Source organism: Sander vitreus, chromosome 16 (genome assembly GCF_031162955.1).
Source record: "Sander vitreus isolate 19-12246 chromosome 16, sanVit1, whole genome shotgun sequence".
Taxonomy (NCBI): Eukaryota; Metazoa; Chordata; class Actinopteri; order Perciformes; family Percidae; genus Sander; species Sander vitreus.
Genome location: NC_135870.1, coordinates 30,450,372 through 30,467,842, shown reverse-complemented (window position 1 = coordinate 30,467,842; position 17,471 = coordinate 30,450,372). Strand labels below are relative to the sequence as shown.

General features: G+C 40.9%; 1 protein-coding gene across 1 annotated transcript; it reads right to left on the bottom strand.

The window, feature by feature from the left end:
• Positions 1–1,229: 1,229 nt before the first annotated feature.
• On the bottom strand, positions 1,230–17,436 carry LOC144531363 (long-chain fatty acid transport protein 6). Its single transcript, XM_078271454.1, has 10 exons — positions 16,818–17,436; positions 11,975–12,178; positions 10,507–10,665; positions 10,045–10,169; positions 8,565–8,759; positions 5,180–5,270; positions 4,245–4,443; positions 3,246–3,343; positions 2,691–2,821; positions 1,230–2,602 (listed from the first exon to the last, which is right to left on the bottom strand). The coding sequence occupies exons 1-10, from the start codon at positions 17,293–17,295 to the stop codon at positions 2,426–2,428; spliced, it is 1,857 nt and encodes a 618-aa protein (XP_078127580.1). The 5' UTR covers positions 17,296–17,436; the 3' UTR covers positions 1,230–2,425.
• Between the last annotated feature and the right edge of the window lie 35 nt (positions 17,437–17,471).

Here is a 17,471-nt window from a genome sequence, read left to right as displayed (position 1 = left end):
AATATCACGATATTGTTGACCTCAATATCGATATTGCGGCGATATTGTAGGGTTGACAATTGGTGCTTACCAAAAAATATTTACACAATGAGATTTTTGATAAATAATCATCATTGATGTGTATATAATAACTAAGTGGGTAAAGGCAAATAATAGAAAAGCTAGAACAGTCTGGTGAGCTCAGACAATGACATCACTTCCATCCAGACGTTAAAACCAGGGACAGATAACACTTGTGTTATATCAGAATATTACAATATCCAAAATCTAAGACGATATCCAGTCTCATATCACGATATCGATATAATATCGATATATTGCCCAGCTCTATCATTGTATTTCAGGATGCCTATTGACTGGCCGGGGCCTACAGCTAGAAATTAGCCGTAGAGGCTAAAGCTGCTACTGTTACTGTGCAGTTTATTAAAGGCGACTGTCCACGCCATTACTACAGGGTTTCTGCAGGTTTCACCAAGTCAAATGTAAGACTTTTTAAGACCTTTTTAAGTTGATAATGAATGAAATTTAAGACCCTCACAACATCAAAAAAATCAAAATCAAATAAATAACACATGTCAGAGTCCAGAAACAATGGGCTTTATTCACCAATATCTTCCTAAGTGTTTTCCTAAATTTGTTCTTAAGTTCCTAAGAAAAGTCTACGTCTGATTCATGACTTCTTAAACAGCAGAGTTGTTCGCAGATGTATTCTTAGAATGATGAATCCCATTGTCTTTGTAATTTGAAAGCTCGTGCCCGTTGCTCCTATTTAACATAGGTAAATGTCCCATTAATTCACATTAAAGGGCATGAGATGGCAGGGCCGTGTGCACACTTAGAGAAATGTCTAAAAGACGTGGTAAAGACTGCGGAGGCCTCGACTCCAAAAGAAAGAAAAACTTTAGTAATTCTGAAGTGGAGGTACCACTGCAAGAAGTTCGTGAAATACGAGACATCATATTTAGTAGTGTCAGCAGTGGATACAAAGCAGCAAATACTCGTGCAGTGAACGCAGTATCTGGAGAAGGGCGCAGAACTGAAATACGCCATTGTGTGGGGTAGTCCTAGCCTGCAAAAATATGCTATAAATAGCGTGATCAATCACTTATTATTGGATGGAAAGGTTCACCATTAACATAATTGATGTGAATTAAAAGCAAAGCAAGGCTAGTTTATTGACAGAGGCCTAGCACAATTCATACCAATGGCAATTCAAAGTGCTTGACAAATGAGCAGAAGTGTGTATTTATTAAAACAAACAAACGTATAATTATGTGTAAAATAATGAAAATAATTAGTTACAAAATTATAAAGATGAAAAACTATCCATTTTAAATTAGAACGGACAAAAGCGGTATAACTACTTACTTTGCCCAAACACGTCAGCTCTAAATTGTGTGTAAGAGCACTCTTGACTGTGCGTAGATTCTGTTCTTACCGAAGAACAAATCCCAAATAAGAAAACATTGGTGACTGCCAGAATCTTCGTGAAAACTACTAATAGGACTGGTGTCTACAGTAGATCGTTGGTCTCATTTGTAGTCGTAATACAGCGAGTTTTATTTGGTCTAGCGACAGAAAGAACTACAACTACAACTACAGAGAATTAAAAAGAAACATTGTAAAGCGCCACGGAAGCATTAGAGGTAGCGTTGCGTTGACGTAGGAAAATTAAGACCTGTTTAAAATGATTTCGGACCTAGAACACAATACTTTAAGACTTTTTAGGGCCTAAAATTTTGATTTGGAAATGTTAGATTTTTTTTAGACTTTAAGACCCCACGGAAACCCTGGTATAAACTTTTACACTAAACTAAACTATAGCACATTGCTCTTAAATGTGAAACATGTGCTGGTAGTGCTCAGGTCCAATAATAAATAAAAACAGTTAAGCAGTCACTTCACTATTTCTGAAGAGCCGATGCTTAAAGTCGTGGTTGAATCATTAATAAAAATATAAATAAATTAAAAAAACTTGCTAAGGATTTTAGCTCACCATTGTAAAAGAGTGTCTGTAAAACTACTGCCAGGACATCTCAAACTGCAAACAGGCGGTTATGACTCTTTCTATTCTGAAGTTTTTTAATCCATAGACTTTTTATATTTGATAACCGAGAAAAGTGATTTCAATTAAAAACCTGTGACATCAGCCCAATGTAAAGTCTGTTGGTCAGCAGGAGAAATACTACTGCGCAGATTCAGTGGGTCACAAAAGGAAACCCGGACGCTTAGAAACTTTTGGGGGGTATGCGCCAAGAGAGCAACTCCATTGAACTCAACAGGCTCAATTTCAGTTAATATTGAACTGTGAAAATGGTTGATAGAGCTTTGTTTAAAGGGGTTAGGAGGCAGGGTTTTAAGTACAGTCAAATGGAAATGTGGCTTATCTTTCGCTGTACTCCTGCATGAACGTGTCCCAACATGTTTATAATTTGATCTTTCCAGACACAATGTCATGATACAGACGTACAGTCAGGAGAACATAGTCCTTCTGGGAGACATCTAAGAAATACACAGGATCCTGGGTGACGTCCGGGTTAAAACCCTCCTGGACCAGCTTCCCCTTCTGCTGCTTGAAGGTCTCCGTCACATCCAGAGAGGTCTGGAAACACAAGCAGGGATCCAAATGAACAGTAGAACTTTACACTTAGAAATACATACGGCAGGTAATGACCACCTGCATGGATTACCTGTATTCTGAGAAACCACGGCCAGGCGTATGCAGGAAGTGTTTCTACTAAATGGTTGTAGAGTTTTGTTCCATTTAATTTGTGATCCTGTTTTAAGACGATGGCAGCCATGCCTGCGCGACCTTCATATCCTGCATACACACATTGAAAAAAGTCAAAGACTGAATGTCACAAAGAAGAAGTCATACTGCATAAACAAGAGCAAACTCAGACATGCAGAGCAGGGCACTGCTGGTTCCGGAAGTATTTACCCCCCCCAAAGTGGGGGACGCTTGGTCTCAAGCTAAATTGGTCGTAACTTGGCAATCTAATGCCAGGAACACACAGCCCACGAAACGATGCCAAACGCTGCAAAAGCGCCGCAAAGTGCTAGGAAGTGTAGATTCGTGCAAGGAGAGAGTCTCTCACACACACACACACACACACACACACACACACACACACACACAAAAATTGAAAATTGAATTGATTACATACTTGGCCATTAAAGCCAATTCTGATTCTGTAGATTCTGCAGTATTAGAAATCACCGTGTAACACGTAGATTTCACAGACCTGGTATGGTGACTCCGTAGATGTTGGCCTCCTGGATAAAATCAAGAAGACCGAAAACCTCCGACACCTCTGTGGTGGACACATTCTCTCCTTTCCACCTGTAGGACACGGGCTTAGATAGAACTGATTCTTGTGACCACTTGGGGACAGAAGAAACAAGTGGTGAACCCAGACATATTATTACTAGGGCTGGGCACTCAGCGAGTATCGAAAAATGGCTCGTCATTCAATACCCAATTTAAATACCTAAGGAGTAAATCTCATCAGAGACAGTGAGCCAATCAGCACGTTCTGTAGTCCTGTACCATGTGGACGCGTCAACAGTGTTGTTGTCATTACTTAGAATTCCTCAAGGGGGCGACAGAAACTACACACTATAGCTTTGAGGAAAAACTCAGGAGCAGCACAACTCATTTCACATTACACAGTACAGTGTGGGTGCCATCCTAGGTCTCTGAAGTCCCTGTCCTGCTGAAGGTGTATTTAAACTCATGCTGGAGGCATGACGTTTAGCTGAACCGTCAATGGAAACAATGATACTGCATAAGCCTAGTTCAGCCTCTCTCTCTCTCTCTCCGGGAAGTATGCTAAAGTGTTGCAGGCCCACTGACCTCCATAAGGAGACAGTCCTGAGATAGAACATTCCCTTATCATGCAGCTGCTAGGTCTCCCGTCTTCCATGGAGACACAGCGTTGAAGTACTCCTCTGCCTGGAAAGGTTCTGACCTGGGTACCACTGTCTCAATTTACATAGCATGAGTTCATAAGCTTGAAATTCCACCACAACCATGTAGGCAGAAACTACAGACTGAATCTACAGAAGTGAACTATTACATTTCCCGAAAATATTTAGGCTACTGTTCTACAAATTGCCAAATATTCTATATGTATGCCAAATCAGGGTTTCTCTACAATATGACACCTACAAAACATCTGAAGTGTGTATCCTCATTCAAGGTTGCATTAGCACAGTTTTAATGACACAGACAGTAACGGTACCTGAAGGTGTCTCCGATGCGGTCACGGAAGTGAAGGAAGTCCCTGTGATCGTGGAGCAGGAGGTCTCCAGTGTTGAAGTAGACATCCCCAGCTTTAAAGACGTCCCGGAGCAGCTTCTTCTCAGACTGGACCTGGTTCCCAGCGTAGCCCAGGAACTGGTTCATAGCTGTCAGAGGAGCGACCAGGATCCCTGCCTCTCCTGTGCATGCAAACAGGAAGTACACTGAGTGGACGCATGAGCTCTTCCTCTGTACATACAGCAATGCACTACAGCAGGGGTCTTCCATGTTTTTAAGCCAAGGACCCCTTAGCTGAAAGAGAGACGGAGCAGGGACCCCCTACTACATATCGTATACAATTACATTGCATAATAAACTGGGCCTACAATAACATGTGGTCCCCTGAAGCCTTTATATATACGTTTTAGTGCATATAAAATACTAAGCTATTAAAATAATTGTTAGTATGATTTATAAATCATTTTTTAAATGTTAAACATACATGTGTCACAGTGAATCCTTATTAACTGTATCTGTGGATGGCTACTTTACCTATAGGCCAGTAAGTCTATCATTGTTGTGTGTTTTTTTCACAAATAGGCTGATTTATATTTGCTAAACATTTGTTGGATTCATGTTAAGACATTTACATTTTTGAAAAAACTTTAAAAATTTGCAACTCCCTTCATTCATTTTGCCTGATGATGGTCTAGTACCCAAACGTTGCCTACTGTTAAATGTATTTTTTGCAAGTTAGACAGTGTGCTGGAGTTTCTTTGCAACTTTTGACTTACTAACCCCCCTCCGATGCATCTGTCTCACGTTATAGATGTGCGAAGTATTTTTCTGTACTGAAAAATCTTTTGAAAAATTGCAGTATCTCCAGGGGCCCCTACCCCCTGTTGATGATCTCTGCACTAAAGACTTTCATCTTACCGATTTGTGCTTGTATGCATCTTCCAGAGTCTGTTCGGACTGGCTCAAATGTTTGTGGATCATATCTCAGGAGCTCAAAGGGCATAGAAAGCTGAAAAAGAAGAAAAGACAAGAGTTAGCAGAACTGAGCCAATCACTTTTATTTTTATTTTTTTTATTTTACCTTTATTTAACCAGGAAGAGACTCATTGAGATTAAAAATCTCTTTTTCAAGAGTGTCCTGGCCAAGACAGGCAGCAGTACAACCACACATACAGTACATACAAACACAAAATACGCTAAAACACCAAAAAACATAAAACAGCTGACACAGCAAATCTTTGAAAGTCAACCACAATCTTGAACACATCAGGCAAAACATCTGCAGCCAGATGTGGCGTCCTCCAAGTCAATCATCATCCTCTTAAAAGCGACCAATGAGAGCAGCTCAGTGAGTTTCATGGATTTCTGTAACTTGTTCCAGGCAGAGGGAGCAGCAAACCTAAAGGCCTTTTCTCAGCTCAGTTCTAACCTTTGGAACAGACAGACAGAAAAGATCCTGGGAACCAAGATTGGAAGTCCCGGTACTATTTACACTGATATAGGCCAGAAGGTAGGATGGAAGGAGACCTAAAGGAGCCTTGTATATGAAGGTATGCCAGTGTTGAAGTCTCCGTGTTGATAGAGAAGGCCATCCAACACGTTCATACAGTTCACAATGGTGAGGGAGGGCTTTCAAACCAGTGATGAACCTCAGAGCTCCACGGGAAACAGTGTCCAGTGCATGTAAACTTTGAGATGAAGCATGCATGTATAAAACATCACCAAAGTCAAGTACAGACATTAAAGTGGCAGCAACCAGCCTCTTTCTAGATTCCAACGAAAGGCAGGATTTGATTCTGATATAAAATCCTAGTTTAAGTTTTAATCTTTTTGCTAGCTGCTGAATATGAAGGGTAAAAGAAAGAGATTCATCGATTAAAATACCAAGATATCTGTACGTAGAAACACATTCAATCTTCGTACCCTGGGAAGTGAGGATTGAAGGGAGATTTGATTTAGATTTCGAATTTGAAAAAAGCATGACTTTAGTTTTTTCTGCATTTAAAACAAGTTTTAAATCATAAATATTCTGTTGAAGCGTGTTAAAAGCAAGTTGTAAACTTGCTACGCTGGGATCACACCCTTTGTTATCAATAACCTGTGGGTAGAAACCTCCTGCGTCCAGTACATACTAGGGGTGGGAGGGGAAATCCATAATGCATAGTATCGCAATATTTTGCCAGATACTGTATGGATCTATTATTATATGTGTGTTGGTCAGTTTGTCTGCTTGACAATCCCATTTTGCAGCGATACAATTGAAGTGAGACGAACAGACAGAGAAATGTATCTTTTTAGATAAAACACATGTTGACAAAGTTTCCTTTTGGGGACATCATTTGAAATTTGGAAACATTCGAAGTTGGGAAAAAAGGTGATAAATTGCAATATATATATATATATATCACAGAATATTTTGGAACGTTCAAATTCAAAATGAGTGAATATTTAAAAAAATAAAGTTGATCAGTTTGAACATTAAATATCTTGTCTTTGTAGTGTATTTGAATATAGGTTTAAAGGGATTTGCAAATCAATGTATTTATTTTTTATACAATTTATTTACGTTTTACACAACGCCCCAACTTCATTGGAAATGGGGTTTGTATTTCTGTGTCATGCTAAACATTTGGCCCCTCCCATATGGGATTACAAGACACCACTAGCCTATTTACCAGACATCTTTGGTCTCGCATATACAAATCATGTGGAGAAATACATGAATAACAGAAAACAAAAAAAACCATTACATACATTTTCCACAAAGGAAGCAATACTCCCTGCCTGGTGAATGCCCAACAGGGGTTATATATATATATATATATATATATATATATATATATATATATTAGTCCTGTCAAACGATTAAAATATTTAATATCGCGATTAATCAAATTCGCGATTAATTAAAAATGTGCGACTAATCGTACATTTTTATGTATTCTAAATGTCCCTTGATTTATTTTTGTCCCATTATTTTTTCTCATTTTAATGCTCTTATCAACATGGAAAAGTGGATCGGCTTGCTTTGTGCTTTTGTCGCCTGGCTCTAACGAGGGGGCGGAGAATTGGCATCAGCTGTGTGCTTGGCCATCAGCCGCGTGCTTGGCCATCAGCTGTGTGTTTGGCCATCAGCTGCGTGTTTGGCCATCAGCTGCGTGTTTGGCCATCAGCTGTGTGCTTTGGCCATCAGCTGTTTACTTGGCCATCAGCTGTGTACTTGGCCATCAGCTGTGTGCTTGGCCATCAGCTGTGTACTTGGCCATCAGCCGTGTGCTTGGCCATCAGCCGTGTACTTGCCATCAAGTGGTATTTCAGACTGGACGTGCTGCGATGATAGCTCAGTTCACAACGACAAAACACACAGATCACTTTGGTCACATTTGGCAACTTTTTAAAAGTAAACTTTCCATTCAGAATCTTATTGGCATCCATTTCGGCATCTCGTGCTCGCCATCCACTCAAAACCTAACGTCAGCCTACTACTCTTTGGCCGGCTCAAGCCCAAACAAGTGTGTGTGGCGTGACTGTTGTTTTGTTTCTGGTCTAGCTAGATCCGGTGTGGTGTTGTAGTTTTTCTAACGTTACTAGTTGTTGCAACAGCACGTGAAAAGAAGTTTGCTATGCCAAAAAGAACGTTAATCTCGCGATAAAAAAATTGACGCCGTTAAAATGGGTTTGCGTTAACGCCGTTAATAAGGCGTTTAACTGACAGCACTAGTATATATATTAACATGAATCCAACATTATTTGTAAAGATAAATCTTTTTAAAAAACTTTTCAAAAATATTGATGATAGGCTTACAGGTCAAATTAAGGATTAACTCTTCCACATTTTAACAAAACATTATGTATAAATATATGCATATGTCAACAATTATTATTTCATTGTCTTAGTTTGTATGCACCATACAAAAGGTATGTCTAAAGTCTCTAGGCCCTAGGTCCAGTTTAAAATGAAACTCAATTTGATAGAATACATGTATTAGGGGGTCCCTGCTCCGTCTCTTTTTCAGCTGAGGGGTCCTTGTCTTAAAAAACGTTGAAGACCCCTGAACTAATCTAATCTGATCTAATCTAATTTCTGCCAGGGGGGGGGGGAATATGACTTGGCCATAACTTTACACTAGATCTTCTCGTGAAAAAAAAAAATATATATATATATATGTGGAACAGATGTTGCCAATATGACAAAGCAGTAATCTAAATGGTGTTGTATCTACCAAAAACACAGGCTATAATTAAATCCAGTGTGGCAGGGTCCAGGTCCAGAGGAACCATTTCTAACCCTTTAATTCCTGACCTTGTTGAAATAGCTGGCCCTCCCGATTGGTCCGACCTCGTCGGTGTAGTTGAGGAAGCCGACGCTGGCCTCGGTCAAGCCGTAACCCTCTCTGATCTGGATCTTTCCAAAGCGTTTGACAAACTCCTTCCAAACATCTGACCTGAGGCCGCTTCCTGCTGCCAGCCGGACACGGTGAGCTCTCTCCTCCGGAACCTGGAGGCAGCACAAGACTTGGATTAAGAAAACAGTAGTGTCGAATTGCCAGACCTTCCTCCACAGCGCTGCGGAGGAGTATCTGGCTAGTCCACACAGCATTCCTGGATGGGAGAAAAACGTGCTCTGGTTTATTGGCATTATTTTAAACCAATCACAATCGTCTTGGGCAGAGCTAAGCAGGAAGGAACTTGTTTTGGTGGAACATGTGTACGTTCAAAAGTAGTTTTAGTCGTGCAACAGAAAACTCAGATTGGACAGATAGTCTAGCTAGCTGTCTGGATTTACCCTGCAGAGATCTGAGGAGCAGTTAACCATAGTCCTTTACAAATCCACCAGAGGTTAGAACGCCAACACAGAGACAGAGGAAGGGGACGGACATCCGGATGAAAAGAGTGAAATCCGGCGGCAACGGAGCAATTCCGGACGTGGAACGTTGTGGATGTAGACTAAGAAAACAGTGTTTCACCTTTGAAGGAACAGTCCTACCCTTTTGGGAACTATGTTTATTAACAGGCTTGTCCAGAGTCCGATGGGAATCTCTGGGTGTCCGGGACCCCTAGGGGTTCCTCAGAGTCAATGCAGAGGGGCCTCCAAAATATTGTTAATTAAAAAAAAAAAGAAAAATTCTAAAAATTAAAAAGTTTTAACATGAATCCAACATATTAGCAAATATAAATCCCCACTGAGGATAGGCTGACTGGCCTATAGGTAAGGTAGTCACTGAGGTAGCCATGCACAGATCCTGCTCATCCTAAGGATTCATAAAATCATCTTTTAAAAGGTATGTATAAAGGCTTTATGCAACCCACACGTTATTGTAGGCCCAGTTTAATATGCAGCACTGAATATGTTTTTTTGGCAAAAAAGGAAGACAGCCTCAAAGCTTCGTTAGGCTACATCCACCCATCACTAATATTCACATCACAACACTACAGCCTCTGGGGAAGGAGAGTCAACTTCTCTAAGGGCCATACTGGAAAATGAGAATCACATCCAGGGCCTCGAGTTTGACACGTGCTCTAGGGGCAGCTACTGTGTCTTTAAACTTGTGAATTGTTGTGTGGCCGGGTTAGCTCAGTTGGTAGAGCAGGCGCACATATATAGAGGTTTACTCCTCGACGCAGCGGCCGCGGGTTGGACTCCGATCTACGACCCTTTGCTGCATGTCATTCCCCCCCTCTCTCCCCTTTCATGTCTTCAGCTGTCCTGTGAAAATAAAGGCCTAAAAATGCCCAAAAAAATAATCTTTAAAAAACTTGTGAATTGTTGTTGACAGTCTTACCGTGGGATGGTTGCACAGGTATCGGCAGAGCTCTCCTATGTACTGCACCACCGTCACATCGTGTTTCACGCAGTCCGTCCAAAACTGCCTGGCAGAAAACTTCTTTTTTAACACACATGTTGCGCCTGTGATCCAAAGGAGAAGATAAGAGAGAAGATGGCAAGGCAAATAGTGTAAGACAATATACTGTAGTGCTAAAAACTCTGATTTCCGATGCATTCTACATGTCTAACAATACAAACTATTTATGAGCGGTAGTGAGACATTTCCTCTGCTTTGTTTCAGCGTTTCCCCCTGCTATGTGAGGAAGTGAGAATTCCTTATAGGCAAAAAAAAAGCATATCCGCCATCATGTTTGTGTCCTCCAGCGTTTGCCCTGGACCTCTTTACGTACTGAATATAAACCGCAAATCTTCCAGGAACGTGTATTTTGTGTTTGTCAGGAAGAACAGCTGTTCTTACCAAGGTGTATGCACCCCCCGATCCCTAACAGGGAAGCAGACATGTGGTAGAGAGGAAGAGTGATGTAGATGATGTCATCAGATGTGGCTCCACACATTTGGAAGAAGGTCATACTCACGATGGCTTTTAGATGACCCACCCGAGCTGCTTTGGAGAGACCTGGAAGAGAGCGGCACCACTTACTGAAGAAACGCAGTGTAATAAGTTCAAGATGTCTGTTTGGTGATGTATGCACCAACCACTAGGATTGGGCATCGAGAACCAGTCGTTTCAAAAATGACCATTCCAATGGAATCACTTTTTTATTGGAACCGTTTGGAAAAGTTTGGTTACGAATCCGATCATGGGTTCCAAATTTCAAGTTTTGTAAGAATTTTAATTTCTGGTGATTAATATAAAGTATAAATTAAATGAAATAAAAATGTTGGTTTCAGAACAGTCTAACTGCATTTCATTCCAGTTTTCAATCAGGTATTTGGTCCATATTTTCCATAATGCCCAGTTCAAAATCTGATAAAACAATCTCACCAAGGTCCATTTAGTGGCTTCTTTGGAGCTTTTGATCCTATCACATGATCTTCCTCATCTGCTGATTCATCTTATGGTGTTCATAACTAGGCCTGAAACAATTCCAGAATTTGCTGTACAATTCATGTCTCAGAAATAATTGTGATTAACCACATAATTGTCTCTTTCAATCAAATTCATTTTTTTATTACTTTTTAAATGAAAGTTTTGAGTGAATCCCAGGATACATCTTTTGGTTCTATATTTGGTTTCTGTATTTGGTTCTACCAGGAGCACAAAGCTCCAGACAACACAGCCCTCAGGTTCATAGGGACACACAAACCTCTCCACCACGATAAGGTGATGGTTCCCGGAGAAGTCATGTGTCACTGTCATGTGACCCAGATAATATAATAACACAAATACACAGCCTATGAAGTAAACCACGCCTCTTTATTATCATAAAACATGTTTTCTAAATGTATCCTTGTCATTTTTGTTTCTATGAACGTGTAGCCTATAGGGTCAGGTGCCAAAAACTAACAATTGAAATAATAATAAAAACTTATAGTCCGACCAATAATCACTTATATAATTACAATTTGTCATATCTAAACAAAATCAACGATTACCAGTCATACGCCTTAAGACCTTAGCTCATGTTAGCAATTCATTACTGTTAAACAAAGAAATTATTAAACAAAATTGACAATTATGTAATAATTGTTACAGGCCTACTCTCAACAAGTCTTATCTGAACATTTAGAACTCCACGACAACTGAGCAAACTCCAACTACTGAGGAAGATAAGGTGATGCCATCGGCAGATACTGAATGGGCCGTGTGTGAGATCGTTCTGTCGACTTCTTCTTCCTATAATGACAATAATATCTCTACTGGAGCACTTTACATGGGGCTTATGGCTGTCTTGGAACTAAGGGAGTCAATGCTCATGCAGTACCTGTGGTGCCTGAAGTAAAAATGAAGAGAAAGTTGGACATGATGTCAACTTTAGGATGGTCCCTTAAGGTTTCTCCAGACATGTGTTCCACCTTATCCAGTAGAGTGGTGAAATGCTCTGACGGTGCTGTGTGATCCACCAGCCACAGCGCCATGTTGTCCTGCTTCAGATCAGGCAGCACGTCCTCCACCAAACGCACCAAATCTGGACAAACACACACAAAGATATGTCTCTTTATAATATAATAAACATGCACATTATGCTCATGTTAGAGTAGAGCTGCTCGATTATGGACAAAACCAAAATCCCGATTATTTAGGTCAATATCAAAGTCACTATTAATTAACACAACTACTCATTGACTTTTGAAAAAATGTTGCAATTATTGAAGTTAAAAAACCAGTGAAACAGTAAAACAAATCAACAGTGAAACAACCTTGAACGAGTCTAATATCTATAGTATTTTTGATCAAATACATCGATGTTGATATTGCAGCGATATCATTGGGTTGACTATTGGTGCTTTCACAAAATATGAACAGCCTTTAAAACCAGGGAAAGACAACACTTGTGTCATATCATGCTATTACGATATCTAGCCTCAGATATCGATGTTGATATAATATCCATATCTTGCCCAGCCCTATCTTGAACTGTCAAATTTCCCTTCATACTTTTCTCGTTTGAACTTTTTTCTTCATTCAGAACACAAGACAAAATAAGAGTTTACTTGCAAAACATAATGTGCTAAATAATCGTTTTTCTCAATTATTTGGATTGTGCGTTAGGAGCCAAAATCGTAATCACGATTAAAAATGTAATTAATTGCACATTATCTGTTTTTTTGTCCACCCCTACACACATCTGATTGTGTGTGTGAGGTTGTGGTCAACATAACATCTTCCATGATCATAAAGTCAATATCATTTGGCCATCTCTTGAGATGAGGCGAAATGCTCATTGGTTGGTGTTCATCTGTAAAGCATTCTTGGTCAATTACCCCATTACATTTCCATCTTGTTAACTCCATATGTAAATCCATTTTCCACTCTTTCCAATGAATGGCTTTTACTTGAAGTCAGGCACTGAGCTTGGCAAAACTGCCTTTTTGTTTGCTGCTCCACATTCCTGGAATGCGGCACAAAGCAACTTCCGTTTCTTTCAACCTGGACCCTATGTTCCTATGTTTTAGTGTCTGAGTGACTGATGGGAACAACAATCTTTGACATTGGTCCAGTGTTAAGAGAGATCTCTGCAGTCAGCAGCGGTGAAACAAGCTACAATGTAAGTTAATAGGACAATTGTCCAGCTTGTATTTACCTTCACAAAAGTGCCCGTTTTGCCACTGACAGACTCAGATTAATATTCTGACAACATTATGGAAAGGATTTCTAAGGAGGTCGACCTTTCTGTTAAAGAGTATCACCTTTTTTTTAAACATAAAAGGTCCGCGAAATTGGGTTAGCTAAACCTGCCAGACTCCATGTAAATAAACAGTATAGTAGAGGTCCTGGGTAAGATTAGTATGCACTTCATTTAGGGGAGAATATCTCAATTGTTATAGACTAATATGACCCCATTGAACAACGTGGGACGTGTGCCAAAATCTCTACCTGGGACGAAAGTCCTGAAAATGACCACAGCAGGTGACACTATTATCACACTACAGGTGACTGGGACTTTATCTTCCCTTTATAGATATCCTCATACATTTCTATCAGATTAATCTTCATATTAAGAGAAATACTTTTTGTATTACACTTTGTCTAAAAATTAAAATAAAATATGCAAATGAGGCAATATCTCATTAAATATACGTACATATAAACCCTTGAAGCTACAGATTCTCTGAGGTGATCACAATGTTTACAATGACCATGATTATAAGGTCATAGAAGAGTGTAAGCATTCTGATTGGATATAAAGAAAATGGCTACAAAACAGTCAACCTATTACATACAACTAGCAACATACATTTCCTACCTGTTCTAAATATTGCTGTCCTCACGTCATCACCTCCAACTTTTTTTTTTCAACAGAAGTTTACTTGGCAGCCATAGCGACCTGAGGTCATAGCAGAGCACATGGCTGTCAAGCAAGAGGACTTGTGAGATCAAGAAAAGTAAGGAAATCTACTCTTTATTCTTTGTGTTGGTGTGTACACTTATTAAGTGTCATTATCATATGAGTTGTAAGTTTGTGTATTTAAATAATTATAATGAATTTGTCGGGATCCCCCAGTCGGAGCTGGTTAATGTGGCCCGGGAAAGGGAAGTTTGGGGTCCCCTGCTGGAGCTGCTACCCCCGCGACCCGACCCCGGATAAGCGGATGAAGATGGATGGATGGATGGATAATGAATTTGTGTCAGTTTTACATTTAATTTGGTGTGTATTGTAGCTAGCGAACTACAGTTTGTTAGCTAGCTAGCTGCTAGTGTTTTTGTTTAGTTTTTTTGCAAAATGGGGCAAATGTCATCACCTGCACACATGAGGAAGCTGATGACAGGATGATGTTCCATGTGCAAGACATTTTAAGTCACCGTACAGGATCTACATGACTGACACTGTCATCAGGTGACACAGATGTCTTTGTGTGCCCAATTGACTGTGTAACAGTCAATTGGAGAAATCTTGGCCTCCAAGAGCTCTAGCTCATCCGAAACTCAGGAGTGAAAAGATCAATATTGCCACTTCCTGATATCTGCATACCGCTGGGAGACGAGCTCACACAGTGTCTCCCAGCAGTACATGCGCTGACTGGGTGCGATACAACCAGCAAAATATCAACCAAACTTGCAGCTCTGAACACTGTCCGCAAAGCAGACAACTCTTCTCTGATTCTCAATTTTAACTGTCCACAGCTAACAGAGAGTGCAGTACAAATGGCGGAAACAGTCTTGGTCAAATGTCTCAAACCATCAACGGACATGGAGACATTTGACGACCTGCACATTGCTGCGTTCGATAGTAATGCCCTTAAGATGGCCTTTGAGATCTCTCATCATCATCCCCATACCTGGACTCTGTTGTGAAAGTTTTACCTTGCAACACAGGGAATAAACCTGTTGTTTAGTATTTTTCACTTTAAGTTAACGTTCCAATGATAATAGCAAGGTTGGATATAAAATGTCTGTATATTAATCAAATGCTTGTTTTCTTTCTTTTAATTGTTTGTATACAATTGTATTTAGAATTTTCCATTAAATACAGCACAAAACAGGACATACACGTATCTTCTTGTGTCTGTTTTATTTGATTGTTTAAACTTTGTATCTGCTGTAGTTTGAATGTCTATTTGCTGAAATGCATGCTGTGCACTTGGCCCCATTAAGAAATGAGGGTCTCATTCAATGGGCCCTGTGTTTTAAATAACGTTTTGAAATGAAATGAAATGAATACTATCATTTCTAATTACGGCTCCAGACTATTGAAATACATGGCTGGCTTATTGTTAGGGGAAGTCACGGCGCGGTACTTTGCTCTCTCCCTGTCAGCAATCAGTACCACTGAATCAGTGGTACTGATAGCTTTCTCACGTTAGGAAACTTCCATGGGAGGGCCTGATTTGAAAAATGTTAACTTTTTACTGTACGCTAAAGGACAGATAGCAATGTTACGACAGCTGCATTCTCCAGATAACCCATCGATCTGGCTGGAATTAAAGAATTACATTCAATGTGATTAGGAAGATACTGGTGCAGTGAACGTCTCTGTTACATTGGACAATTTGGGAGTTATAAGCTCATGTAGCATTATTTTAAGGTTAAGCTCTAAAGGCGCTGACACACCAAACCGATAATCGGCCGTCAGACAGTCTGGCGAGGTCGGTGACTCGAGTCTGTTCGGTGTGTTCTGTGCTGTCGTCCGTCCGAGGGGCCGTCGGCCTTCATTTTGGCCGATTTGACATGTTGAATCGGCGGGGCAGGCACTGGCAGTCGGACTCAATGACCAATCTGATTGATACAGTGCTAACCTGCAAACGGGGAGCAGGATGAGCCTAGAGTCTCTCAAAATCTGACAAAAATCTTTTAAACACCGAAACGTGTTTCTGAAAACATTTGAAGAGAGAAATAGGCCGTGCAGTTGCTGAATCTGTCTTCATTTCAGATCGACAAAGGTCAGTTTAAAATCGATCCTCGGACGGACGACGGCACGGAACACACCGAACAGACTCGAGTCACCGACCTCGCCAGACTGTCCGACGGCCGATAATCGGCTCTGTGTGTCAGCGCCTTTACACTCAGTGGCACCGTGACGAATGCCAGCCGGGAGGGAAAAAGAGAATTAAAACGACAACACGACAGGCAAAGCAACAAGACCAAAGTTAATATTGGAGTGGCTAGAACAGCTGCGTGGAAACGATGGAGATACTAAGAGATCATTTCAGGTTCGGCCACCGTAGGAGGAGGGGCTAGAAAGTAATATTCAGTTGGTTGTCATATACAATTTCACTGCTAGATGGGAGAAATTCTTACACAATGTAGCTTTAAGGAGTTGTTGAGTTTTTTTTTCTGAAATCAAGTTTTTTTTCCTATAATATTTATGACGTTTTTGTAACTTTTCTCAATCCATGCAGACATGTCCCGGGACCTCCCTAGATAGCTGGAGATCTCACTTACCCCCCCAATGTTGACTACATTTTCCTAATGATAGCCGATACTTACAGACTTTTGAGTAACATTTTCAATGCAGGGCTTTTACTTGTAACAGAGTATTTCCACAGTGTGGCATTAGTACTTTAAACTGAAGTAAAGGATCTGAATACTTCTTCCAGAATAACAGAGTTCTCAGTTAAAGGAACCGCCCCTACGTGAAAAGGAACGTGCAGTAGGCTACGTTTTACCTGCGCCGACGACCAGCGCCGCGGCCCCGCAGCTGTGGACGGAGTGCAGCAGGGACCTGGCTTTAATGTTCACGTTGAGAAAGGCCACTTCACAGCCCAGCTTACACAGTCCCAACCACACACAGATAAAGTCCGGCTCGTTGGACATCAACAGGGCAACAATGTCTCCCTGTTTCACAGAGCCCTCCGTCCTGAACGCTCTCGCGAACTGACTACTTCTCCGGTCCACATCTCTGTACGTCAGAGTCTGCTCTCCGAAGATGATGAAGGCTTTGTTCGGCTTCTTTCTCGCCTGGTAGAGAAAACAGTCGAGATATGTGAGGATACCTCGCTGCATACGAGCCGCCAACTTCTTCCCGTACCTCCGAAGTTTCCAGTAATACATTAGATCCAGCCAGAAGAAGGGGTAAGCCACCCTCTGGTAGACAACAAGAGCCAGCAGTCCCGCCAAAACGCTGCTTAACGCCAGAGTTAACATCGTAACGTTTAAAAACACCACACCTCACTTTAAATAGCCTAGCAGTCTGCAGTCAGGAAACCTGCAGTCAAGCGGATGGGCCGCTCATTACGCAATCTCTCAGCAGCACCGAGGCTACCAGCCAGCCTTCACTGCCAAAAGACGCTCCAACCCAGGGGCGGGGCTAGAAGGGTGGC